General features: G+C 43.2%; 2 protein-coding genes across 3 annotated transcripts in view; both read left to right on the top strand.

The window, feature by feature from the left end:
* The first annotated feature begins 407 nt into the window (after positions 1–407).
* Hdac3 (histone deacetylase 3) lies at positions 408–16,234 on the top strand. Its single transcript, XM_026384423.2, has 15 exons — positions 408–517; positions 624–706; positions 2,068–2,210; positions 8,184–8,265; positions 8,391–8,447; positions 8,565–8,620; positions 8,998–9,131; positions 9,499–9,579; positions 9,944–10,017; positions 10,177–10,241; positions 11,427–11,516; positions 11,646–11,704; positions 11,984–12,063; positions 12,373–12,530; positions 15,585–16,234. The coding sequence occupies exons 1-15, from the start codon at positions 463–465 to the stop codon at positions 15,652–15,654; spliced, it is 1,287 nt and encodes a 428-aa protein (XP_026240208.1). The 5' UTR covers positions 408–462; the 3' UTR covers positions 15,655–16,234.
* Positions 16,235–18,004: 1,770 nt separating this feature from the next.
* The window catches only part of Diaph1 (diaphanous related formin 1), a 94,238-nt gene continuing 90,741 nt past the window's right edge, over positions 18,005–21,501 (top strand). The window contains exon 1 of one of the 2 annotated variants that reach the window (XM_026384335.2): positions 18,005–18,241. In XM_026384335.2, the coding sequence (XP_026240120.2) occupies positions 18,125–18,241 (117 nt within the window). In that variant the 5' untranslated portion in view covers positions 18,005–18,124. The remainder of the gene's footprint in view (positions 18,242–21,501) is intronic. The other variant, XM_026384333.2, reaches the window with a different exon arrangement.

The raw sequence follows: 21,501 nt of genomic DNA, 5'->3' as shown, positions 1-21,501 counted from the left end.
ACGCCTGGCGTAGCTCCTGTCCTCAGTTAGCCTAGACGAGTGATAGCCAGGAATCTTTCCAGCGGGCTGGGGAAAATTGTCTTTCTGAGAGGGACACCGTGGCCAGATCTTCGGAGCTTCCTAGACAGATGACCACGGCCTGTTTCCCGTTTGGGGCAAGTGGTTGGACGGGATGGTTCGGCTTCCAGAAGATATCACCCCCCGCCCAGAAAGAATCCTAGAACCGATGCCACGGTCCCCAGCCCAAGCCGGGTAGCTCACGCCCCAGAATCTGGAACTAAGAAGCTAATCGAGGGGCGGAACTCCCGCAGGGGCGTGATGTGGGCACTATCTCAGAGAGGCGGGGCCTAACCTTCCCTGTTCCGCAGAGGCAGGCTACGTGCTTGCGTAGTACGCACGAGCCGGGGGCGGGGCTGGTGTCCGGCGGGCGGCGGAGGCGCGGGGCCTGGTCCCGCCGGCGCTATGGCCAAGACCGTGGCCTATTTCTACGACCCTGACGTGGGCAACTTCCACTACGGTGAGGGAACGGGTTTGTGCGCTAGGGGCTTGGACGCAGAGGTTTCGAGGCAAGAGCTGTAGCTTCAGGGATGAGAACTGACCAACTCTCTTTTCCCCACCCCCAGGAGCTGGGCACCCTATGAAGCCCCATCGCCTGGCATTGACTCATAGCCTGGTCCTGCACTATGGTCTCTATAAGAAGATGATCGTGAGTCCAGCTGGCGGGTTGGGAGCGAGCTGTGGCCTTAGGGATAAGTGGATTGGACCGAATGCACCAGGTGCACCCGCCCCTAGGGTAGGGGGCAGTTAGAAGTCGCCTGGAGCACTCCCTGTTTGCAGAGTTTGTGGGTGGGCATTCTCTGAGTTAATGGGAGTTACATTTTCACCTCAGGCTAGTCACCCTTTTGACATTAGGCACACCAGCCCTTGGTGTAGGGTTAGGGCGGTGTGAGGCCCTCTTGAAGACAAATGTGTTTCTTTCTGAATTTATTTTATTTCTTTCTTTCTGTATTTATTTTTGCAGTCCTGGGAGATCCAATCAGGGCCTTAGGCATAATAAGCAAGCTTTCTACCTATGAGCTACACTCCCGGTCCTCCCTGCCTTTTAGGGTGTGGTTAGTGTTGTGGCCTCAGGGGTGGGCGGGTCTGGATCTTTGTATATATCTCCTCCCACCTCTCACTACCTGCTAGGAGCTAGAACTTTAGGGACAGCTCTGCAGCCCTTTGGGTAAATTAGGTGTATATGTGTGGAGAACAGGAGATGCCTTATGTATTCCTTTTTCAACCTAGAGTACCTCTACATAGTATCTCTGTATAGTTAGGCTTAGTCATTGCCCAATCCTCCATCTCCCATATATATGCATACTATTTATCTCCAGCTTGGAATTTACAGCTGTGAAATGAGATAATAACAGATCTCACCCTTATGTATTTTGAGGGAAATGAGCCAACAATATGAGTGATCTCTGCTTTTTCTGAGGCACAGACAAGTGGATTGGTTGTAGAAAGACGGAGGTATTGTTAGTGCAATAATCTCTGAATCCCTTGAGATTATGTGCCTCTGTGTCCCTGCATGCATTTTCTAGGAGAAAAAAAAGCTCTTTCTTCTTGCCCAAATTTCAAAGAGGTTCATGAAACCTCCCCCCCCCCCAAGGACAATAAATCTTTGGTTTAGCACCTTGGATTTTAACTAGAAGATTGTTATATATCCCTTATGTCTGATTTCAGAATGAAGAACCCAAAGGGCAGAATCAGAGTCCAGGGGAGATGAGTATGGAGAGAACCAGGAATAGGAGATCCAGGGATCAGGGCAGGTGAATCAGGGTTCAAGGTTGAGAAGGTAGGAGAGGCTGGGCTGGAGGTGGAAAGGAGAAGTGGTTTACATGGGTCGTTATCAAGACCATTAACAGGAGCTTCTTTTCTTCACTGACCTTTATCTCATAGAATAACAAGGATTGGGATTGTTGTATGTGGTTTTGGGCAATCTCCAGGGCTGGGCTCAGTGTGGCGGGTCTCAGCCTCATCAGTGGGGATGATCCTGCTAGGTTCATCTTGTTTCTCCATCCCAAGGTCTTCAAGCCATACCAGGCCTCCCAGCATGACATGTGCCGCTTCCACTCTGAGGACTACATTGATTTTCTGCAGAGAGTCAGTCCCACCAACATGCAGGGCTTTACCAAGAGCCTTAATGCCTTCAACGTGGGCGATGACTGGTGAGGGAGGGGAACACTTGGATTTGGGGATGTCAAGCACTTTGGTGTGAGGCCCTTCAATGAGGTTTTGTAATAGCACTGGGAAGATATGAGGGGGGGACCTACTTGTCAGTGAATCATCATTCGCTCATTTATTTATTCAGTAAATATTTATTGGTGATTTACTTGAGGCCAGGCCCTGTACTAAGTGTGAGGGATGCAATGATGAACAATAACAGCAAAATTTTAATATTAATCTGAATATTAAATTAGATCTGAAAAAAAAAAAGAGGAATTAGGGGAAAGGTGTTTGTCAGCCGAGGGAAGGGATGTATTGGGTAATAGAGACAACATGTCTGGTAGAACAAAGTATAACTCATTTGAGGAACAGAAAAAGCCCAAGTGCAGCTGGGCATGGTGGCTTGCACCTGTAATCCTAGTGACTTGGGAGGCTGAGACAGGAGGATCCCAACTTTGAGGCCAGCCTCAGCAACTTAGGGAGGCACTAATTAATTAGACTGGCTGGAGATGTGGCTCAGTGGTAAAGTGCCTCTGGATTCAATCCCCATTATTAAAAAAACGGAAGAAAGAAAGAAAGAAAAAGCCCACGGACAGAATATGAAAAGGAAAGTAATCTGATTAGAGGCTAAAGAGATAAATGAGGCCTTTTGAACAGCCCTGTTATGAATTGAGGTTTTTGTTCTTAGAATAGAGGAAAGTCATTAAAATGTCTTAAAAGGCAAGGGAGTGATATGACATGACCAGGTTTACATTAAGCTTGTAACGCATGTAGATGACTCAGGGTTAGATGCTGTGGAGAAGGGGGTGGAAAGTCATCCATGATCCTTGCTTACACTCTAATATACGTCCATGAAAAATAATAACCAAAACAGGTACCATGTACTCAATTCTATTTAAACTTTTTAAAGGGAAAGTTCAAACATTTCTGAAAGTAGAGTAGAACATGTATCTATCACATCATGTATCCATACCCCTCTTCAACTCTTTTTTTTTTTTTTTCTTTTTTGGTACTGGGAATTGAACCCAGGGGCACTCAACCACTGAGCCACATCCCCAGCCATTTTTATTTTTTATTTTGAGACAGAGTCTCACTAAATTATTTAGGGCCTTGCTAAATTGCCAGTGTTAGCTTTGAACTTGTAGTCCTTTTGCCTCAGCCTCCTGAGCCTCTGGGATTATAGGTGTGCACCACTGTGCCCAGCATATCTAGCTTCAGCTCTTATAAGCAAGTGGCCAGTCTTATTTCATCTGTACCCCCTTGTGTTAGATTATTTATCTCTAAATGAAACTTAAAAAAAATCTAAATCATACCTAAAGATGAATAGTAATTCCTCAATATAATCAAATATACAATCAGTATTCAAATATTGTCTCATCTCATATATTTTTATACAGTTTATTAATATCAGGATCTAAACAAGGGCCATGCATTGTGTTTGATTGATGGGACTTGAGACTTTTAGTCTGTGGCTTTTCCTTCTCCCCCTTGAATTTATTTCTTGATAAATAGGTTTTACAGATTGTGATCCTGTAGAGCTTCCTACAATGGCTACCATTTATTAAGTACTTATTTTGCTAGTATTATGCTGAGGGTTCCTAGTGTATCCTCTAATTCTCATGCCAACCTGGAGATATAATAGGCCTTTTCCTGATGTTTCACACAGATAAATGGAGATTTGGGGAAATTTAGGTAACTTACCACATTTCACGTAATTGGTCAGTGGTGGTGGCAGGATTCAGATCTAGAGCCCAGATTTGTTTTTGTTTTTGTTTTGTGGTGCTGCATCCACAATCTAAGAGTCCAGATTTTTGAACCACTAATCTATTTCTATGAAAGATCCTATTGACAGATGCAGTCCAAGCTGCCAGATAGAGGCCAGTTCCTTTTGCTGGCATTGAACACCTTCCCAATCTTATTCCCACACTCAGCTGCATAGGATCCCTTCCTGGAATGTCCTTGGATGTCCTGTTCAACTTTTTCACGGCCTTCTCAGCCTTCACAACATCTTCATACCAGCCCACAAAGCTCTGTCCTGAACATACTGCCTGCTTAATTAGTTTTGTCATATGCTGTCTTGGGAAGTTTCTTAGTTTTTTTTTTTGTTTGTTTGTTTTTGGTTTTTTTTGGTACTATGGTATTTTTGGTACTCAACTTTACTGCTGAGCAACGTCCCCAGCACCCCCCTTGCCCCCCTGCCCCCCCCTTTTTGGTGGCAACAATTTTTTTATTATAGTTTTAAATGATTTTATTATAGTTTTAAATGATTTTGCTTTCCATATAGAGAACAGTAATATTTCTACCCAGCCTTTTTAACTTTTTGTTTTGAGACAAGGTCTCACTGAGTTACTTAGGGCCTCCATAAGTTGTTGAGGCTGGCCTTGAACTTGAGATCCTCCTGCATCAGCCTCCTATGTCACTGGGATTATAGGCTTGTGCCATCATTCCCAGCTCTTTTTTGTTGTTGTTGTTCCTGCTGCTATTCCCGAGTTCATTTTCTAGATCTGGGAATGTGGAATCAGACTTTAGGCTTCAGCAGGAAACCTGTATATGCTCTTTGCATAGTTAGGGCATCTACCTCTGGGTTTCAGTTGTTCTGTCAAATTTAAACTATAGCTATGCTTGTCTATGTTTCAGAGGAGAATGAGGAATTTTCCTTCTTTTTTTTTTTTTCTTATGTGTGTGGTTCTGGAAATTGAACCCAGGGGTACTCTACCACCAAGCGAAACTCCCAGCCCTTTGTATTTTTTACTTTGAGATAGGTTCTTGCTAAATTGCCCAGGCTGACCTTGAATTGGTGATCCTGCTGTCTCATCCTCCCAAGTCACTGGAATTATAGGCACACACCACCATGTCCTGCTCCTTTTTATTTTCCTTTAATTAATTTGTGATAGTTTAAAAAGTAATCTAATCTAATATAAATAGCCAAATTTATTTACAAGGCTTTTGTGTGTGTGTGTGTGTGTGTGTGTGTGTGTGTGTGTGTGTATGTGTGTGTATGTATGTATGTGTGTGTATACGTGTACTGGGACTTAAGCCCAGGGATGCTTTACTACTGAGCTACACACTCAATTATTTATTTATTTACTGAAATAGGGGTCTTGCTAAGTTGCTGAGAGTCTTGCTAAATTGCCAAAGTTGGTCTCGAATTTGTGATCTTCCTGCCTGAGCCTCCTGAGTCACAAATTACAGGTACACACCACCACACCCAGCCAGTACAGGTTATTTTTTGTTGTTGTTATTGTTTAGTCTGGGGATTAAACCTAGGGGTGCTTAATCACTGAGCTACCGAGCCACATCCCCAAGCCTTTTTTATATTTTATTTAGAGACAGGGTCTTGCTAAGTTGCTGAGTCTGGTTTTGAATTTGTGATCCTTCTGCCCTACCTCCTGAGCCTCTGGGATTACAGATTTGCATCACCACACCCAGCTTTTATGAGTTTTTTTTTTTTTTTTTTTAGTTCTGGTTGGACACGATACCTTTATTTTATTTATTTATTTTTATGTGGTACTGAGGATCAAATACAGTGCCTTTTATGTGCTAGGTGAGTGCTGTACTGCTGACAACCCTAGGCCTCTATGAGGATTTTTTTTTTTTAATATTCTTAAGTTTTAAGTGGACACAATATCTTTATTTTACACTTATGCGGCGCAAAGGATCGAACCCAGTGCCTCATGCATGCTAGGCGAGCACCCTACCACTGAGCCACAACCCCAGCCCCTTTATGAGGTTATTAATGGGATTTTTTAAAAAAGCAATCCCAGACCTATTCCTCCTGTGCATAAATCTCTGTCCCCATGGCAGCCACTTTCAGCTCGAATATTTTTTCTGGTGCTTATCTTTGGATTTCTAAATGATATAATAAATTTACTGCTACTGATCTGTAATATTTAGGTAATACTTAATACACTAGGTACTATTTTAAATGCTTTGTAGCTATTTAGTTTCAACAAGTATATGGCAGGGTTTATTATTATCTCCTTTTTAAGGATAAGGACATTGAGACACAGAAAGGCTAAACAATTTGCCCAACATTACTAGCTGTCTGGCTTATAAATCTGGGCTTATAATTATACTCCCCTACTATATTACTTCTTGTCAATATTTCTTCCTTTATCAATTTTTAGATATCGTCTATAAGCTGATCGTATGGATATGGGCATTCTGTCTTCTCATACCATCATACTGGCTTCTCCCAGGTTCATAATGTAGCTATATCATAATTTTCAGTCACTATTCTGTTTACTTTATCATAACTACTATTCATTTGTTTTAGAACCAAATAGTAATAGTTAATTTATTTTCATATACAACTTTGTTTTTCCTGAAGCTAATAATTTCATTGCTTTTTTATTTACTAGTTTTTTAAGTATCAAACACTAATTATTTCCAAACCCTTAAGAAATTATAAAACTCCCTACATTCTGTTTTTCACATGGTTAAATGTGGCAGTTGTACTATTTTCTTGGATACCTAAAACTAGGGTTTTTTTTTTTTTTTTTTTTTTTTTGATGCTGGGCATGAAACCTACAGCCTTATACATGCTAGGATCATTCTCCACCACTGACCTTAAAAAATCCAAACTAGGGATTTTTTAAAATCTTTATTTTATTTTATTTATTTATTTATTTTAAGAAAAGAAAAATGGTTTTATTGCCTTGCCAGCAAAGGAGAAACACAGGGGACTCCTGTCCCAAGGGCTGTGATTCTCCAAACTAGGGTTTTTTAAAGGCATTTTGTTATTTTATTTTTTTAAGTGATGGTTAATGAAGGTATAATTTACATACAGTAAAATTCACCTTTTTTGTGTGTAACGTCTTGAGAGTTTAGAATGTCTCAAGATTCAGGATATTTCGCTTACCCCACAAAGATCCCTCATACCCTTTTATCATCAATGCCGTCTCTCCACCTCAGCTCCAGGCACCACTGATCTGACTCTATCCTATTTTGCCTTTTCCAGAATGTTATATAAATGAGTCACGGTATATAGCCTTTTGTATTTGGGTTCAATCCTTTTCTTTATATGAAGAATGAAGATAGCAATCATTTTAGCTAACATGTGGCTTATAGTGCCATAAAACGTGCTAAAAACTTTCCATGGTTTATCTTATTAGTAGTAGTATTTTGCGTATATAGGAATATAATTCTTTAAAATGTGTGACTGTCAAGGCTACTATTGAACATTATGTTAGAGTGTGGTACCTATAGAAGACTTAAGAAAAAAAATAGAATTCATGTTTTATCTCAACTTATTTCCTTTTTATTTTGGGGTACTGGGGATTGAACTCAGGAGCACTCAATCACTGAGCCACATCCCCAACCCTATTTTGTATTTTATTTAGAGACAGGGTCTCACTTAGTTGCTTAGTGCCTCAGCATTGTTAAGACTGGCTTTGAATTTGCCATCCTCCTGTCTCATCTTCCTGAGCTGCTGTGATTACAGGCATGCACCACTGCACCTGGCAACTTATTTCCTTTTTCCTTTATACTTAAGAACCTAGATGCTGAGCTGGGCATGGTCATGCACGCCTATAATCCCAGGGACCAAGGAGGGCAAGGCAGGAGGATTGCAAGTTTAAAGTCATCCTCAGCAATTAGTGAGGCCCTCAGCAACTTATCAAGACCCTGTCTCAAAATAAAAATTAAAAAGGGCTGGGGATGTGGTTTAGTGGTTAAGCAACCCTGGGTTCAATTCCTGGCACACACACACACAAAAATAACCTAGAAGCTATTTGCTTCTCTCCCAGCTAGGGCACAAACTCCCTAATATTTAAAAGCTTCTTTCTTTCCCATCTTGTGCTTTACACAGGGCTTGGCATTTGTTGAATACATTTGTAGATAATCAGGTGTTTAGGAAGGGGCGAGAGGGCTATCAGAAAATGGAGATTGGAGGAGTCTGGGGTAAGGAGGGAGTGTAACAAGGTGCAGGGCAGGACAGAGGCACAAGTGTTCTAACCCACTCCTATTCCCTGCAGCCCAGTGTTTCCCGGGCTCTTTGAGTTCTGCTCCCGTTACACAGGTGCATCCCTCCAAGGAGCAACCCAGCTGAACAACAAGGTGATGTATTCCCAGTTCTTGTTTCTTTCCTATGGGTCTGTAGACTCAGTGCTTTACCCTGACCCTGGGCTCCCAGCTTCAGGGGTGGGCAGAAGAGGACTGTGAGTTGGGTGTTTGTCTTTCAGATCTGCGATATTGCCATTAACTGGGCTGGTGGTCTGCACCATGCCAAGAAGTTTGAGGTGAGTGAGGATGTGATGGGGAAGACAGTGGCTACCTTAGGGTAGGCAGTCAGGATGACAGTGGGGGGCAAACAGAGGGATTGTTTCTCTATTTAAAAGACCACTGTCTTGCTATAGGCCTCTGGCTTTTGCTATGTCAACGACATTGTAATCGGCATCCTGGAGCTGCTCAAGTAAGTAGCCCAGGAGGAGATGGGGACACTTAAGAGGATCTCAACCAAGGAGGTCCCTCAGACAGCCCTGACCCTGACCCTGACCTCTCTCCTTCACCACTAGCTTCTCCTAAGTTCTTGATGCTTTTCTTAGGCTGCGTCTTCCTCTGCTCTGCTGCATATTGCCTGCTGCCTGCTCAAATTTCAGCCCTTTCTGCACACCCCTCTCCTGTCCCTGCCTCCAGCCTTCAGGCTGGATCCCCAGGTTACCCTTAGAAAATTGGTGGTATTAGGTTTCAGGTGACTTGGCAGACTTTAAATAATTCCAGACCCTATGTTTGGGAGGAATGGATTGGGGTTCACCTCTACCTCAGACCCTGGCTTTGCCCTTACCCTAGGTACCACCCCCGCGTGCTCTATATTGATATTGACATCCACCATGGAGATGGCGTTCAGGAAGCCTTCTACCTCACTGACAGGGTCATGACGGTGTCTTTCCACAAATACGGAAATTACTTCTTCCCTGGTACAGGTACAAGAACATGAATTACTGTTCCCTTTACATCTGTCAGTTCTTTAGCATGACTGATTCCTAGAGCACTTATTGCTATTTATATTTAATGTGTGTGTTTTTTAAAAATATTTGTTTACTGTCTCCTTTTTCATTGTGAGGAAGAGTATAAGCTTGGTAGGATTTCATTATTCTATTTATTGCTGTATCCGCTGTGCCTAGTATGCAGCTTGGCTCATGGTAGTTATTTAAAAAAAAAAAAAATCATTGAATGACTTACAAACTGCAAGAAACAGTGGATCTAGGGAGTCTGGTGGAGGTTCATTGACAGAGCATCTAAGTTGCAAGTGCTTCCCATGCATGGCTCCCACTACCCACTTCCCTATAGGTGACATGTATGAAGTTGGAGCAGAGAGTGGCCGCTACTATTGTCTCAATGTGCCCTTGCGGGATGGCATTGATGATCAGAGTAAGTACTAGGGTCTTCTCCCTGTGCACTCTGCCCCTTCTTTCTCTCTTTTAATTAATCTCTTCTGCCTGGTGTTGTCTGCTATTGGGCCAGGTATCCTTAAGGATAAATGGCCTTCAAAGGGACCAAGAACCCCTGGAAATTGTATGCAAAATATCATATGTATGCACACTTAATGATAAGGGTCATTAGCTTTCATCAGTCACTCATAGCAGTCTGGTACTCCCGAGTTTAGAACCAATGGTTTGGTTCTTTGGCTTGCCCCTTTCCTGGGCTACATGCTCTCTCAACCCCCTTTTTCCTTTTGTTCCCTGTCTCCCCATCCCCTTGGGGTGCCAGGTGCCCATCTTTGGCCCTCTCCCAGGTTACAAGCACCTTTTCCAGCCGGTCATCAACCAGGTGGTGGACTTCTACCAGCCCACCTGCATTGTACTCCAGGTAATGCTGTCAGTGCCTGCTAGGAGGCTCACCTGGGCTTGAGGGAAGAGAGCGGGAAAGAGGAAGGTCCCTAGGTTGGTGAGGGAAGGGATGTGGAAGATATCTGTGATGTTCTGATCAGTTGTGTCACTGCAGCTGCCTGGCATTTTGCTTTTGCAGTGTGGAGCTGACTCTCTGGGCTGTGATCGATTGGGCTGCTTCAACCTCAGTATCCGAGGGCATGGGTGAGACTTGCCCTTCTTCTCCCCCAGGTTTTACAAGTGGCTTTGGGCTTTACTAAATGGAATAGGAATAGTTAAAGATGGGCCTCATTTCTTCTGCGAATCAAAAGTAATCTATAAGTTGTACTTGAACTAGGAAATGTCACCTTAAATAGGATCTTCTAGATGGTCATTCATTCACAGTAGGTTTTTATTAAGGACTGATTGTGTTCCAGGCATTGTATTAGATGATGGGGATGGAATGATAAAATGCCCACAGAGTTTACAGTTTAGAGTAGGAAGCAAACAAAAAATAAGTAGATTGCTATAAATCCTATAGAGGAAAAAAATAGAAAGCTGGGACAGAGGGTAACAGTAGGGAATCTCCTTTGGCATGATTTGGAATGGGTTTTCTGTGGAGGTAAAACGAGAGCGGAAAGCTGGAGTCTCTAAGACCGAGTGAGCCACAAGAGAAGCAGAGAGAAGCCTGTCCTAGGCAGTGAGTTATGCCTACAAAAGACTCTGAGGCTAGGAAGAACTGATGTGGTGAAGGAAATGAAATAAAACGAGTGAGGCCAGAACACAGGGACCAAGCTGGAGGTAGATCGAGTTGAGGTCCTAGAAATTGGCCATGGTGAGATTGTACAGGGCCTCTGGACTCTGGTAAGGAGTTTGAAGGTGGTCCAGTGATGGAGGGCAACTGTTGAAGGATATTTAAGCAGGGAAGTTACATAATCCAATGTATTTTAAAGTGACTGTGCTGAGTTTTGGGGTGGAGTGATGGGACAAGATTGGTAGTGGAAAGACCAGTTAGGAAGTTACTGGCATTGTCTAGGCCAGAGATTTGGTGCCCAAACTGAAGTGGAGGAGGTGGTGATGGAGAGTTGTAAGGGGTTAGGGTTATATTCTGAAGGCCAGAACTGACATACTGGCTGTATATTGATAAGTATAGTTGATTAACAGGTAGGATGCCAAGGAGAGTGTTGAGCAGGACAGAAGTATTTTATTTCTTTATTTTTGAGGGTGCACTTTATTTTAAAATTTTCACTGAGACACAAAATATAGTACACAAATTCCAACGGTATAACTTAATGAATTCCACTACCCAGACCAAACTGAAGAACACTTACAATTCCCTGTTGCCCTTTCCAAGTAATATCTAGAGGTGTAATCCTTGGCTCCACCCATTCTTCTGGTTCCTTTTAACAGGGAATGTGTTGAATATGTCAAGAGCTTTAATATCCCGCTACTGGTGTTGGGTGGTGGAGGCTATACTGTCCGAAATGTTGCCCGCTGCTGGTGAGTACCCTCCCTGACTTTCCTGTTCTTGCATTGTGGGGTAAGCTAGGGGCTCCCACAATGGGATATGGCCAGGTGGGCCTTTCAGCCTACTTAGTCAGCTTACCCCACTCTGCTGGTTGGTTTCAGGACATATGAGACATCGCTGCTGGTAGAAGAGGCCATTAGTGAGGAGCTTCCCTATAGTGGTAAGGACCACCCACAATACCTCCATAACAGGAAGGCTCTTTTCACCAGCCCTAAGAATGATCCGATTTGAAAGCAGACAGGAAATTTTACACACTCAAAGCTCTGCAGACGAAATCTCTGGGCCGAGAACAAGGAAAAGACTGGGCCGCTATTTTGTAGGGGTCTGGATGGGAAGGGAGGGACTGAAAAGTCTTGGGACCTGCATGTCTTGGTCTGAACCATGTTTTCTGGCTAATCCCCTCTTCTCATCCCCTCTCCTCCCCACCTCCCTCCCCAAGAATACTTCGAGTACTTTGCCCCTGACTTCACACTCCATCCAGACGTCAGCACCCGCATTGAGAATCAGAACTCACGCCAGGTCAGCCACTTGGAGAAGCCATGCACAAGATGGGGGAGCCCAGGAGAGGTCTAGGATGTAGGAAGTGGGAGAAATCAAAGATGGGGGAGTTCTAAGCTGTCACTGTCCCTGCTACCAGCTAGGAGACAGTCTAGGATAGTGTAGAGGTAGTCAGGGTTGGTGGGAAGGGACAGGTATCAGTTGGGAGATCTGAAATAGAAATACTACTGAGATGAAAACCAGGACATTAGGAGCAGAAGGTCGCTAGAAGGGTGGATGCTCTGGGAGTCACTAGGAGCCACTCACTTTCTATTCTTCCTCTTCAATCAGTATCTGGACCAGATCCGCCAGACAATCTTTGAAAACCTGAAGATGCTGAACCATGCACCTAGTGTCCAGATTCATGATGTGCCTGCTGATCTCCTGACATATGACAGGACTGATGAGGCTGATGCAGAGGAGAGGGGTCCTGAGGAGAACTACAGCAGGTCTGGGCAGGGACTTGAGAGTGGGACATTCCAGCAGGATTGCAGGGGAGGCTTACAAGAGAAAAGTAAATTGGAAGGCACTGGCTTTCTTGTCCCTGGTTTACTGCCTTTAAGTCAGTACAATTCCCCTACTCTTTTTTTATTTTTTTTGTTTGCAGTTTTCAGTGACAAAGTAACATATTTATTGTAAAAGTTATAAACAGCATCTAGCTGGGTGCATACCTATAATCTCAGCAGCTGGGGAGGCTGAGGCAGGAGAATTGTGAGTTCAAAGCCAGCCTTGGCAAGAGTGAGGTGCTTAGCAACTCAGTGAGATCCTGTCTCTAAATAAAATACAAAATATGGCTGGGGATGTGGCTAAGTGGTTGAGTGCCCCTGAGTTCAATCCCCGGCACCCTCCCCCCCAATTATAAACAACATCAAAGTAGGTTACGTTTACATTCACATAATCCCAGACCCATTCCACAGAAGTAACTACCATTAATAGTTTGATTTATATCTTTTTAGATAGACCTTTTTTTCTGTTAATTACAAGTATATTTCTAATGCATACATACTGTGAACATATATATTCATTCATAGAGTTTGCTATTTGTGGGGGTCTTGATTTTTGTTAGTCTAAATGGAAACATTCTGTACATGTGGCTCTAAACTTAAACTTGTCTTTTTTTAAAATAAGATATCGTATCTTTGTGTTAGTGATATGGATCTGTTTCTGTATTTTATCAGCTGTATAATATTCCATTGTGTGGATATAACCTAATTTAACTAACTACCATTGATGGACAGTTACATTAATTTACATAATCCCCCCTTTTTTTGCTATTATGGTAATAAAGAGGGTGGCAATGAGTCCCCTTATGTTTACATATTTGCATGCTTGTTTAAATGAGTTAGATTCCTAGAATTGTTGTTATTAGGTCAAAGGTTGAATGCAGAAAAATCATTTGTATTTGCTGTCACATTGCCTTCCAAAAAGTCTTTTTTTGTGTATGTGTGGTCCTGGGGATTGAACCTAGGGCCTTGTGCATGTGAGGCAAGCACTCTACCAACTGAGCTGTATCCCCAGCCCTCCAAAAAGTCTTTAGAATTTACATTCTTGCCAGCATTTTAGTCTTTCCTTCTGGGTTGGCTGGACAGGTCACTGCCTACATATTGCTCTTTAATGTTGTTTGATTTCTGTTCATTTTTTTTTCAGGTTTGAGAATAGTGGTTCTGTTTTTTTCAAAAAAAGCTTCTGTCTTTCTGAGATACATACTGAAATATTTATAGATAGAATGAATAGGGGACGGTGAGGATAGAAATTGTTTTTAAAATATCAAAACAAACTTTTCTGAAAAATGAAGGGAAAAAACAAGAGAACCCAGAAGTGCAAAACCAGATGCACTTGTGGAGAACAGATTTCCTTACAATATTGAGGAATAACCAATCACAGCTGGACATTTGCAGGATACCCAGTCCTGCTCCTGTTCAGTGTTAGAAGTTGAAGCTTGCTCTGCTGCAGTCTGGTGAGCTTCTCAGACCCTTCTAGAGTCTGCTTCTCACATTCACAACTCATAATCAGAGTTCCAGCCAGCGTCTCTGTCCTTTGGACATGGACTTTACTACTCTAACCCTTAGGACCTGTCCATCTTCCCTCCTCTATGAAAACCCCCTTATTGCCTGGCCTGGGTTGGGAAATATCTAAACATCTGGCCTCAGAGTTTTTGAGTCATCTCCTTCTCAGTTTTTCTAGGTTTCTAAAGCTTGACTTCTGGAAATTGATTTTCAGTGTCTGATTTGGTTTGGCAAAACCTGTTTTTAAGTTCTTCCTTTTGTCAAAGTTTGGCTTTTTCATCAATAGTAACAGACTGACATCTGGGTCTAGTCTGCACATTATACCACACCCTTTCAACAGTCAGCAGAAGCCTCAGGCCTTTCTTCCTGTTCCTAAGCCCTGTCTCCCTGTCAGACCACCCACTGAGTTCTGGTTCTTCTTTGATCCTATAGCTCCAACTTGCACATGACTTGCAGAGTAGTAATAATAAGAGTTGCCACTTCTGTGGCTTTGCCAAGCACCAGATTCAATACTAGGTGCTTTATAGTACAACATACATATCATGTCATTGTTCTGGTGCCATTGGACAATGCTAAGAGTAGCTCTTATCCTCAGATTACCTGAGGAGGAGTCTAAGCCTCAGAGAGGTTAAATAATGTTCCTGGGGTCATAAAGCTAGTTAAGATACAAATCTAAGCTTGTGACCCCACAACTTTTATCCTTGTGGTGAGATAACTGACCTGTGGCTCAAGTAGATAGAGCCTTAACTGACTTATTCCCTCATCTACTCTTTGATGACTCAGTTTTCTCTCAGAGAGTAGTTTTTGAAAAAGAAAGAAATCAGTATTGAGTATTTACTGGGCCCTGTGTTTCTTTCACATCCCTTCTCTCAGTGTAGGTTTAAGTCAGTCCTCCACTTCTGGCTTAAAAAGGCCCTGTGTGCTGATCCTGACTTCCATCCGTGATCTTATCTGTAACTACTCTCCTTCATGACACAACGCCCAGCCATCATGGCCTCCTTGTTATATTAAAATATACCAGTTTTTTTCTACCTTATGAGGCTTGGAACAGTTTTCCTGAGATGTTTGCTTGGCTTCCCAAACTTCAGGCTTTCATTCTTAAAATAATTTCCCCTAAAAATCCTGTCTGGAATTTACCATTTTCCTCTTATCACTCACAATCATGTTACTTACTTTCTTTTTTTTTTTTTTTTCATAATGTTCTCCACCACCTGAAATTATATTATTTACTAAATCTTTGGTCTCATTTATTAGGTAAGCTTTTTCATGATGGATGAAAGCCTGGTCCGGCTAATTATCTGCTATAAGCCTCTGACACATGCCTGGCACAGAGTATTCGCCATAAATGTTTATTGAATATGTGAGTGGATGAATGCATAGCAATCATTCTCTACCAAAAGGAGGAGAGGAATTCCCAGAGACCCTGAGGAATGGCTCTGGAGAGGGTGCTGGAAAGTTGTAGAGCAGGGTTCTGATCTGTCTGCCCTTGCTTTGCAGGCCAGAGGCACCCAATGAATTCTATGATGGAGACCACGATAATGACAAGGAAAGCGACGTGGAAATTTAAGAGCGTCTTGGAATGCTATGTCTCAAGGAATTCTTTTTCATGCCTTGTTGGTGGGAAGGGAAAAGGTGTGCTTCCCTAGTCTGGGAACCTGAGGCTAACTCTGAGGAAGGGTTTGGAGATCACATGTGGTTCTAGAACCATCTATCCCCTTTTCCTTTCTCTCCCACAGCCTGACAATGGTACTTATTAGGGATGAGATAGGGAAGTATAGCTGGCTTTGGGACATTCTGGGCAGTAGACCCTAGTAGCCAGTCCCCAACCCTTCCGGTCCCTTATTCCTTCCCTGCTTCCCTCCAACCCAGAGACTCAGGGATGAAGGGGTAGAGAGGACTGAGGTTGTCTCTAACATCCTTCTCCTTTGGGTTTTACTGCAGGCCTTACTTCCAGGACAAGCAAAGGGTGAGGGTTTTGGGTGGTGGGGGCTCTGGCTCCCTAACATCTTAACTATAGACAATGGGAAGTATGGTTTTGTGTAGGGGAGGATATGAACATGTCTTGTGTAACTTTTGGTTTTATGTCCATTTTACCACTGTTTTTAATCCAATAAACCAAGTTGGTATTTTTTGTACCTTTCTGGGAATATTAATTCTTGCTAATTATGTATGAAGGGAAAGGGAAATGGGGTGATGATGCATATAATAAAAATCATAGTTAACATTTATTCAGTACCCTATGTTAGGTCCTGTGTATATATTCTACATGGATTATTTTACTTGTATATAGGGAGTTAATAGAACATTTTGGTGGAGAGTTAGACAAACTTGGGCAGATAACTAGCTTGAGATGGCAAAGAAGGTGACTTCAGGTTTGTTAACGTAGGTGATTGGCCTGCTCTTGCTTGTTGGTGAAGATAAACTGAGATGAAACATGGTAAGTCTTAACACAGTGCTAAATATTAAAAAGTTGCTCATTAACTGTCTTTGTGAAAAACATTACTAGATACTGTAAATGCTGCAAACATAGACCCTTCTCTCGAGGAGTTTACAGACAGTAAGAAATGTGGTAATTTAGCACACATTGACAGTGGTACAAGAAAGAGAAGTGGTAGATGGGTCACTCCCTCAGTCCTTTCAGTCTGTTGCCCACCATGTTCGCTTAGAAAGTAGTTTTTAAACTGTTTTGGACAAACTGAGTTTGAAGTATGGTCTGGACAGCTCTGTGCAACTTTCTACCAGGCAATTAGGTCTAGAGCACAAGGGAGATGAAGGCTAGATTGAGGAGCAACCTGCTTAGCAGAGTCTGGTATTACCAGGCCATACTCTAAGCATTGGGGACCCTAGTAAGTCACTGCCCTCCATGTCTGCTGTGGTCAAGAATATTCACTCCATACTTTGAGGGCCCACAGGGTGCCATGTACTTTTCACACACAAGACAGATGTAGTTGGAGAATGGATGAAATTGCTGAGGGAGAAAATCATGCTAAGGGCAAAGAACATACTGTTGGAGAACATCATTCTTTAAGGAATGTTTGATTTATGCCAGTGGGGAATCCTGGTTAAACACAGGGCTTGACAGATTAATCTGGGCTTAAATTTTTTTGCCAATTATGTGTGCTTAATCAAGTTATTTTAACTCTCCCCAATCCAAATTTCTTATCTGTAAAACGGTGAGACCAATGGAACTTTTCACATGAGATTGTGAGTGTTCAGTAAGAAAAGGTTTGTAATATTTTGCATAGTGCCTGGCAAGGAACGTGCATTTAGCTAAGTCCATTATTACTGCTTAGGCTATTGGTGATAATTAGTTCGTACACATTAGAAACATAATCCCTACCTGGGATTCATAACTGGGAAATTCTAACTCCAGAACTAATCTAGTTAGGAGTCCAGCATTGAGCGCACCACGCCTTGTTTTTGGTACATGGCCTTCAATAAATGGTAGCTTTTGGTTTAATTTTTTTTTTTTCATATGCTTGCTCCATGTTTACTGAACACACTGAAAACTGCGTTATCCTAGAGCGCCCAGCACCAAATTTTCTGCCAGCCTAATGGTTTCGTGATTTTTTTTGTGCAGATAATACTCTGGTCCGGGATGTGTGAAGGGTCTAGGTTTTTACGGCCACGTGGGCGCTGCGTGGGAGCGAAGAGGCCTGAGCCGCTCCAACCGCCAGAGGGCGGTGCTCCCAGTTGCAGGCGCCAGAGCTGCACCGCCCACTCGCTAACACCCCGCCCCCCCCCCCAAGTGGGTCCAAATGGTTAGGCCCGCCGGGCAGGTAGCGCGCTTCCGCGGCTTCCCTCACCCCCTTCCCTGCCCCCATTGGTAGGGGCTGCGGGTCCGGGCGGAAGTGGGGCAGGGGGGCGGGAGCGAGGCGTCACCGTTGTATATTCATGAGGCGCGCGCAGCTCGGCATGCTAATGAGGCGGGGCGCGGCGGCCGGCTGAGGAGCTGCTGGGCGGCGGCGGCTACTGGCGTGGAGCAGCCGGGCGGGAGCGGCGTAGGTACAGGGTCACTGGTGAGCGCGAATCAGGACATGGAGCCGTCCGGCGGGGCCCTGGGGCCCGGACGCGGGACCCGGGACAAGAAGAAGGGCCGGAGCCCGGATGAGCTGCCTGCGACGGGCGGCGACGGCGGCAAATCCAAGAAATTCGTGAGTGTCCCTCCCACCCAGGTCCCTCAGCCCGGCCTGATAGCCGCCCTCTGGACTCCAGAGACCCCAGGGGCTCCGGTCGGTCGCCAGGGGTCCGCCCCCGCACCTCCTTTCCTCGTTCTGCTTGGTCCTTGGCTCCTCAGCCTGGCATCCTCCCCCTCCGGGACTTTGGAAGCTCCGGCGTCCCACCTGGCTCTTGCCCCGGCAACCTCGGGGCTTCCCTTACTCCTCGGCCCTCACGCTCTCAGCCCCCAGCGGCTCCACTTTCTTTCGTCTGCCCCTAGAACCCAAACATACCTTCTCTTTTTGGTCCCCTCTCTGGGTCCATTTTCTCTTCTCGCCCTTACCCCCTTTTTGGTGTTATCTTATTTCCTTCTCCTAAAGGTCACTTCCTTTCCCATGATTGATCCCGTTCACCTGCTAACTTTCCTCCCATCTCGTCCCCCTCAGGGCCTTCAGCCCGGTGTCACCTGATAATCCTTCCCCTCAAGAATGTTACCTGACTTGGGCCTTACCTCTCCTCCTCCCTTGGACATTTGTCCTTGTGATTACAGGAATGAGTTCCTGCCCAGGTCCTGTGGTCATTGGGGCATGACGATAATTGGCTTTTCAGTATTTCTCTATTCAGAGAACCTGTCTCTGCCCTGTTGCTTATCACTTTTCACGGGGTTAGAACTTCTCAGGATTATGCCCTTCTTAACCCAGAATGGTGATAAACCTCCCTGCGGGGAGGAAATTAGATTTCAAGTCCAAGAAGTTTGTGAGTAATCGAATTGCTTTTTATACATTTCCTATGAAAACCATCTCCTCAACTCCTCTTCTGTCACGTTTTATGCCCCAAGGCTACTGCCATCCCATTTCCTAACTGTAGTGTAGCTTTCCTCAGGTGTCAATTACTTCCAATCTGAGTCTGAGGGAATATTGCTATTCATGTAGCCCTATCATTATTTTATTACCTTTGTTCATCCTAAATTCTAATTTCTTACTGCCTCCTCCAGGGAGCTACTTGTCTGTTTTTTTTTTTTTTTTTTTTTTACTATGAAAGCTTTGAAAGATACTGAACATTGTCCAAGAGAGGGAGTCTAGATATTAATCATTTGCTAGTTATTTACTTCCAGGTACTTAATGCCCCAACCCTATTGTCTCTTTCTACCAACCAAAGGACTTATCATTTTTACCTCTTGTTTTTTCTTAGGCCCCCCTCCCCCAGTATTCTAGTTCAACTTCACAAGTTTGGAAAGAAAACTAATAAAGTGATGGAAACAGGAAGAAAATGTTTTGTGACCTAGAGGGTTGGGATGCTGAGTGTACTATACAAAATTAAAATAATGACTCATTTCTTCCCACCTATTTCTAGCAAGACCAGGTGCTCCTATACTATCCTTTACAGTGACGTCCAGGCTGTCAGTAACTGCTTGTTTTTATCTGGTGAATACCTTTCTTCCCGGAAATACAGGGTTAATAGTAAATGACACCTCCTTTCCCTTTGGTGACTAAAGCAACCTTTCCCTATATTTTTTGGGGACAAGAATTGCCCCTCTAATTGGGGAGGGTTTTTTCGTAGAACTTAAGTTCTAGGGCCTATATTCCTTCTATTTTTGTATCTTTTTGTTTTTGTTTTGTTTCCATGGGTACTATTTGACCTTCTTCACCCAAATTCTAGCTATTTCTGTTGATTTGTAGTGACTTCCATGACTTGTTAGTTTCTCAAATCTTGTAGAATTTTGAATGTGCTTTTTGTTTTATCTGATACAAATGTGTTTCACAAATTTGTGAAGTCTACTTAAAGTGATGTTGTAAGGTGAGAAACCTGAGGAAACTCAGCTTCTTTTCACCTGTTTTTTTGGTATGTTCATGGAGTGTGGCATATGCTGAGTGGATTTGGCTTGGAGTTGTTGATATTTGCTTTCGAGAGGGTGGAGCTGAACCAAGTTCTCTTTTTCCTTCTGAAGTGTTGCTCTTAACTCTTATCCTGCCATATTTTAAAAGCTAGGTATTACAGGTAGTAAGGAGAATTGCATTTGTAGATAGGGAATTGGAAGGTTTCCAGAAAAGTAGTGTAGCTTAACCCCTTAATTGCCAAGTATAATGTATCTGATGGCATCAGTATATTCTATCTTTCTTCATTGCTCTTTTTATGAGAACTCTGGAAATGAGAGATGAGGAGGAACATTGCAATCTATTTCTCCTTGTGTCTGTGTATGTATATGTGGGTGGGTGGAGTGGGTGAGATTGCCAGTGTGCTTTTGTTACCCAGGGATTAGTTTTCTTGAACTACAGGCTAAAACCAAACTCAAAGCTCTTTCGCCTACTTCACCTTTTCTAAAGTGTGTGTTCTCTGGAACTCTATTAAGAATGTACTTTAAAGACTGGGGGTGTAGCTCAGTGGCAGAGCACTTGACTAAAATGGCCCTGGGTTTGATCCTTAATACCCCCCCCCCCCCAAAAAAAAAGTACTTGATAAAAGTGCATCATTTTGAACCAAGTGTGCTTGAATGTTATTTGCATTTAAGGGGTAGGAATCCCTTTAGTCGTTGCTACATACCTTTCTGGGCTCTAGGTTCTAAGTACAGATCAACTGATGAGAACACAGAGCTTACATATTGCCTAAGACTGTTAGAGATGTTGGTGCAAGTGGCTTAAACCAGACTGTCTGATACTCCTCTTTTGGTTCTTTCTAAGTCTCTTTTCTCCGGGACCATGAGCATATCTTTTTTTTTTTTTTTGTACTGGATATTAAACTCGGGGGTGCTTAACCACTGGAGCCATATCCCCAGTCCTTTTTCTTAACATTTTATTTTAGATGTAGGATCTCGCTGAGTTGATTAGGGCCTCACCAAGTTGCTGAAGATGGCTTTGAACTTGTGATCCTCCTACCTCAGCCTCCTGAGCTGCTGGGATTACAGACTTGTGCATTACCATTCCTGGCAGCATATCCCTTCTTTAGTATTATATCAGTTTGTTTCAAAATTCTTTCAGGTAAAGGAAAATAAAAATTCTAAGTAAAGAGTGTTTTTGACTTTTTAGCACTGATGGATGGGTGTCAAATAGACTGATTACTGAATATATTTAAAAATAGTAAGTACAACCAAAATGTTAGAAGGCTGTAGAATATTCCTGCATTTAATAGAGTTCATCCTTCTTTACAATTGAGAAATTGATAGATGCTTTTTATTTTTGATACTGGGAATTAAACCCAGGGACTACATCCCCAGCCTTTTTATTTTTTATTATGAGACAGGAGCTGGCTAAAGTTGCTG

Source organism: Urocitellus parryii, chromosome 1 (genome assembly GCF_045843805.1).
Source record: "Urocitellus parryii isolate mUroPar1 chromosome 1, mUroPar1.hap1, whole genome shotgun sequence".
Classification (NCBI taxonomy): domain Eukaryota; kingdom Metazoa; phylum Chordata; class Mammalia; order Rodentia; family Sciuridae; genus Urocitellus; species Urocitellus parryii.
Note: the sequence above shows the minus strand (reverse complement) of the source record. Positions and strands in the feature narration are given on the sequence as shown.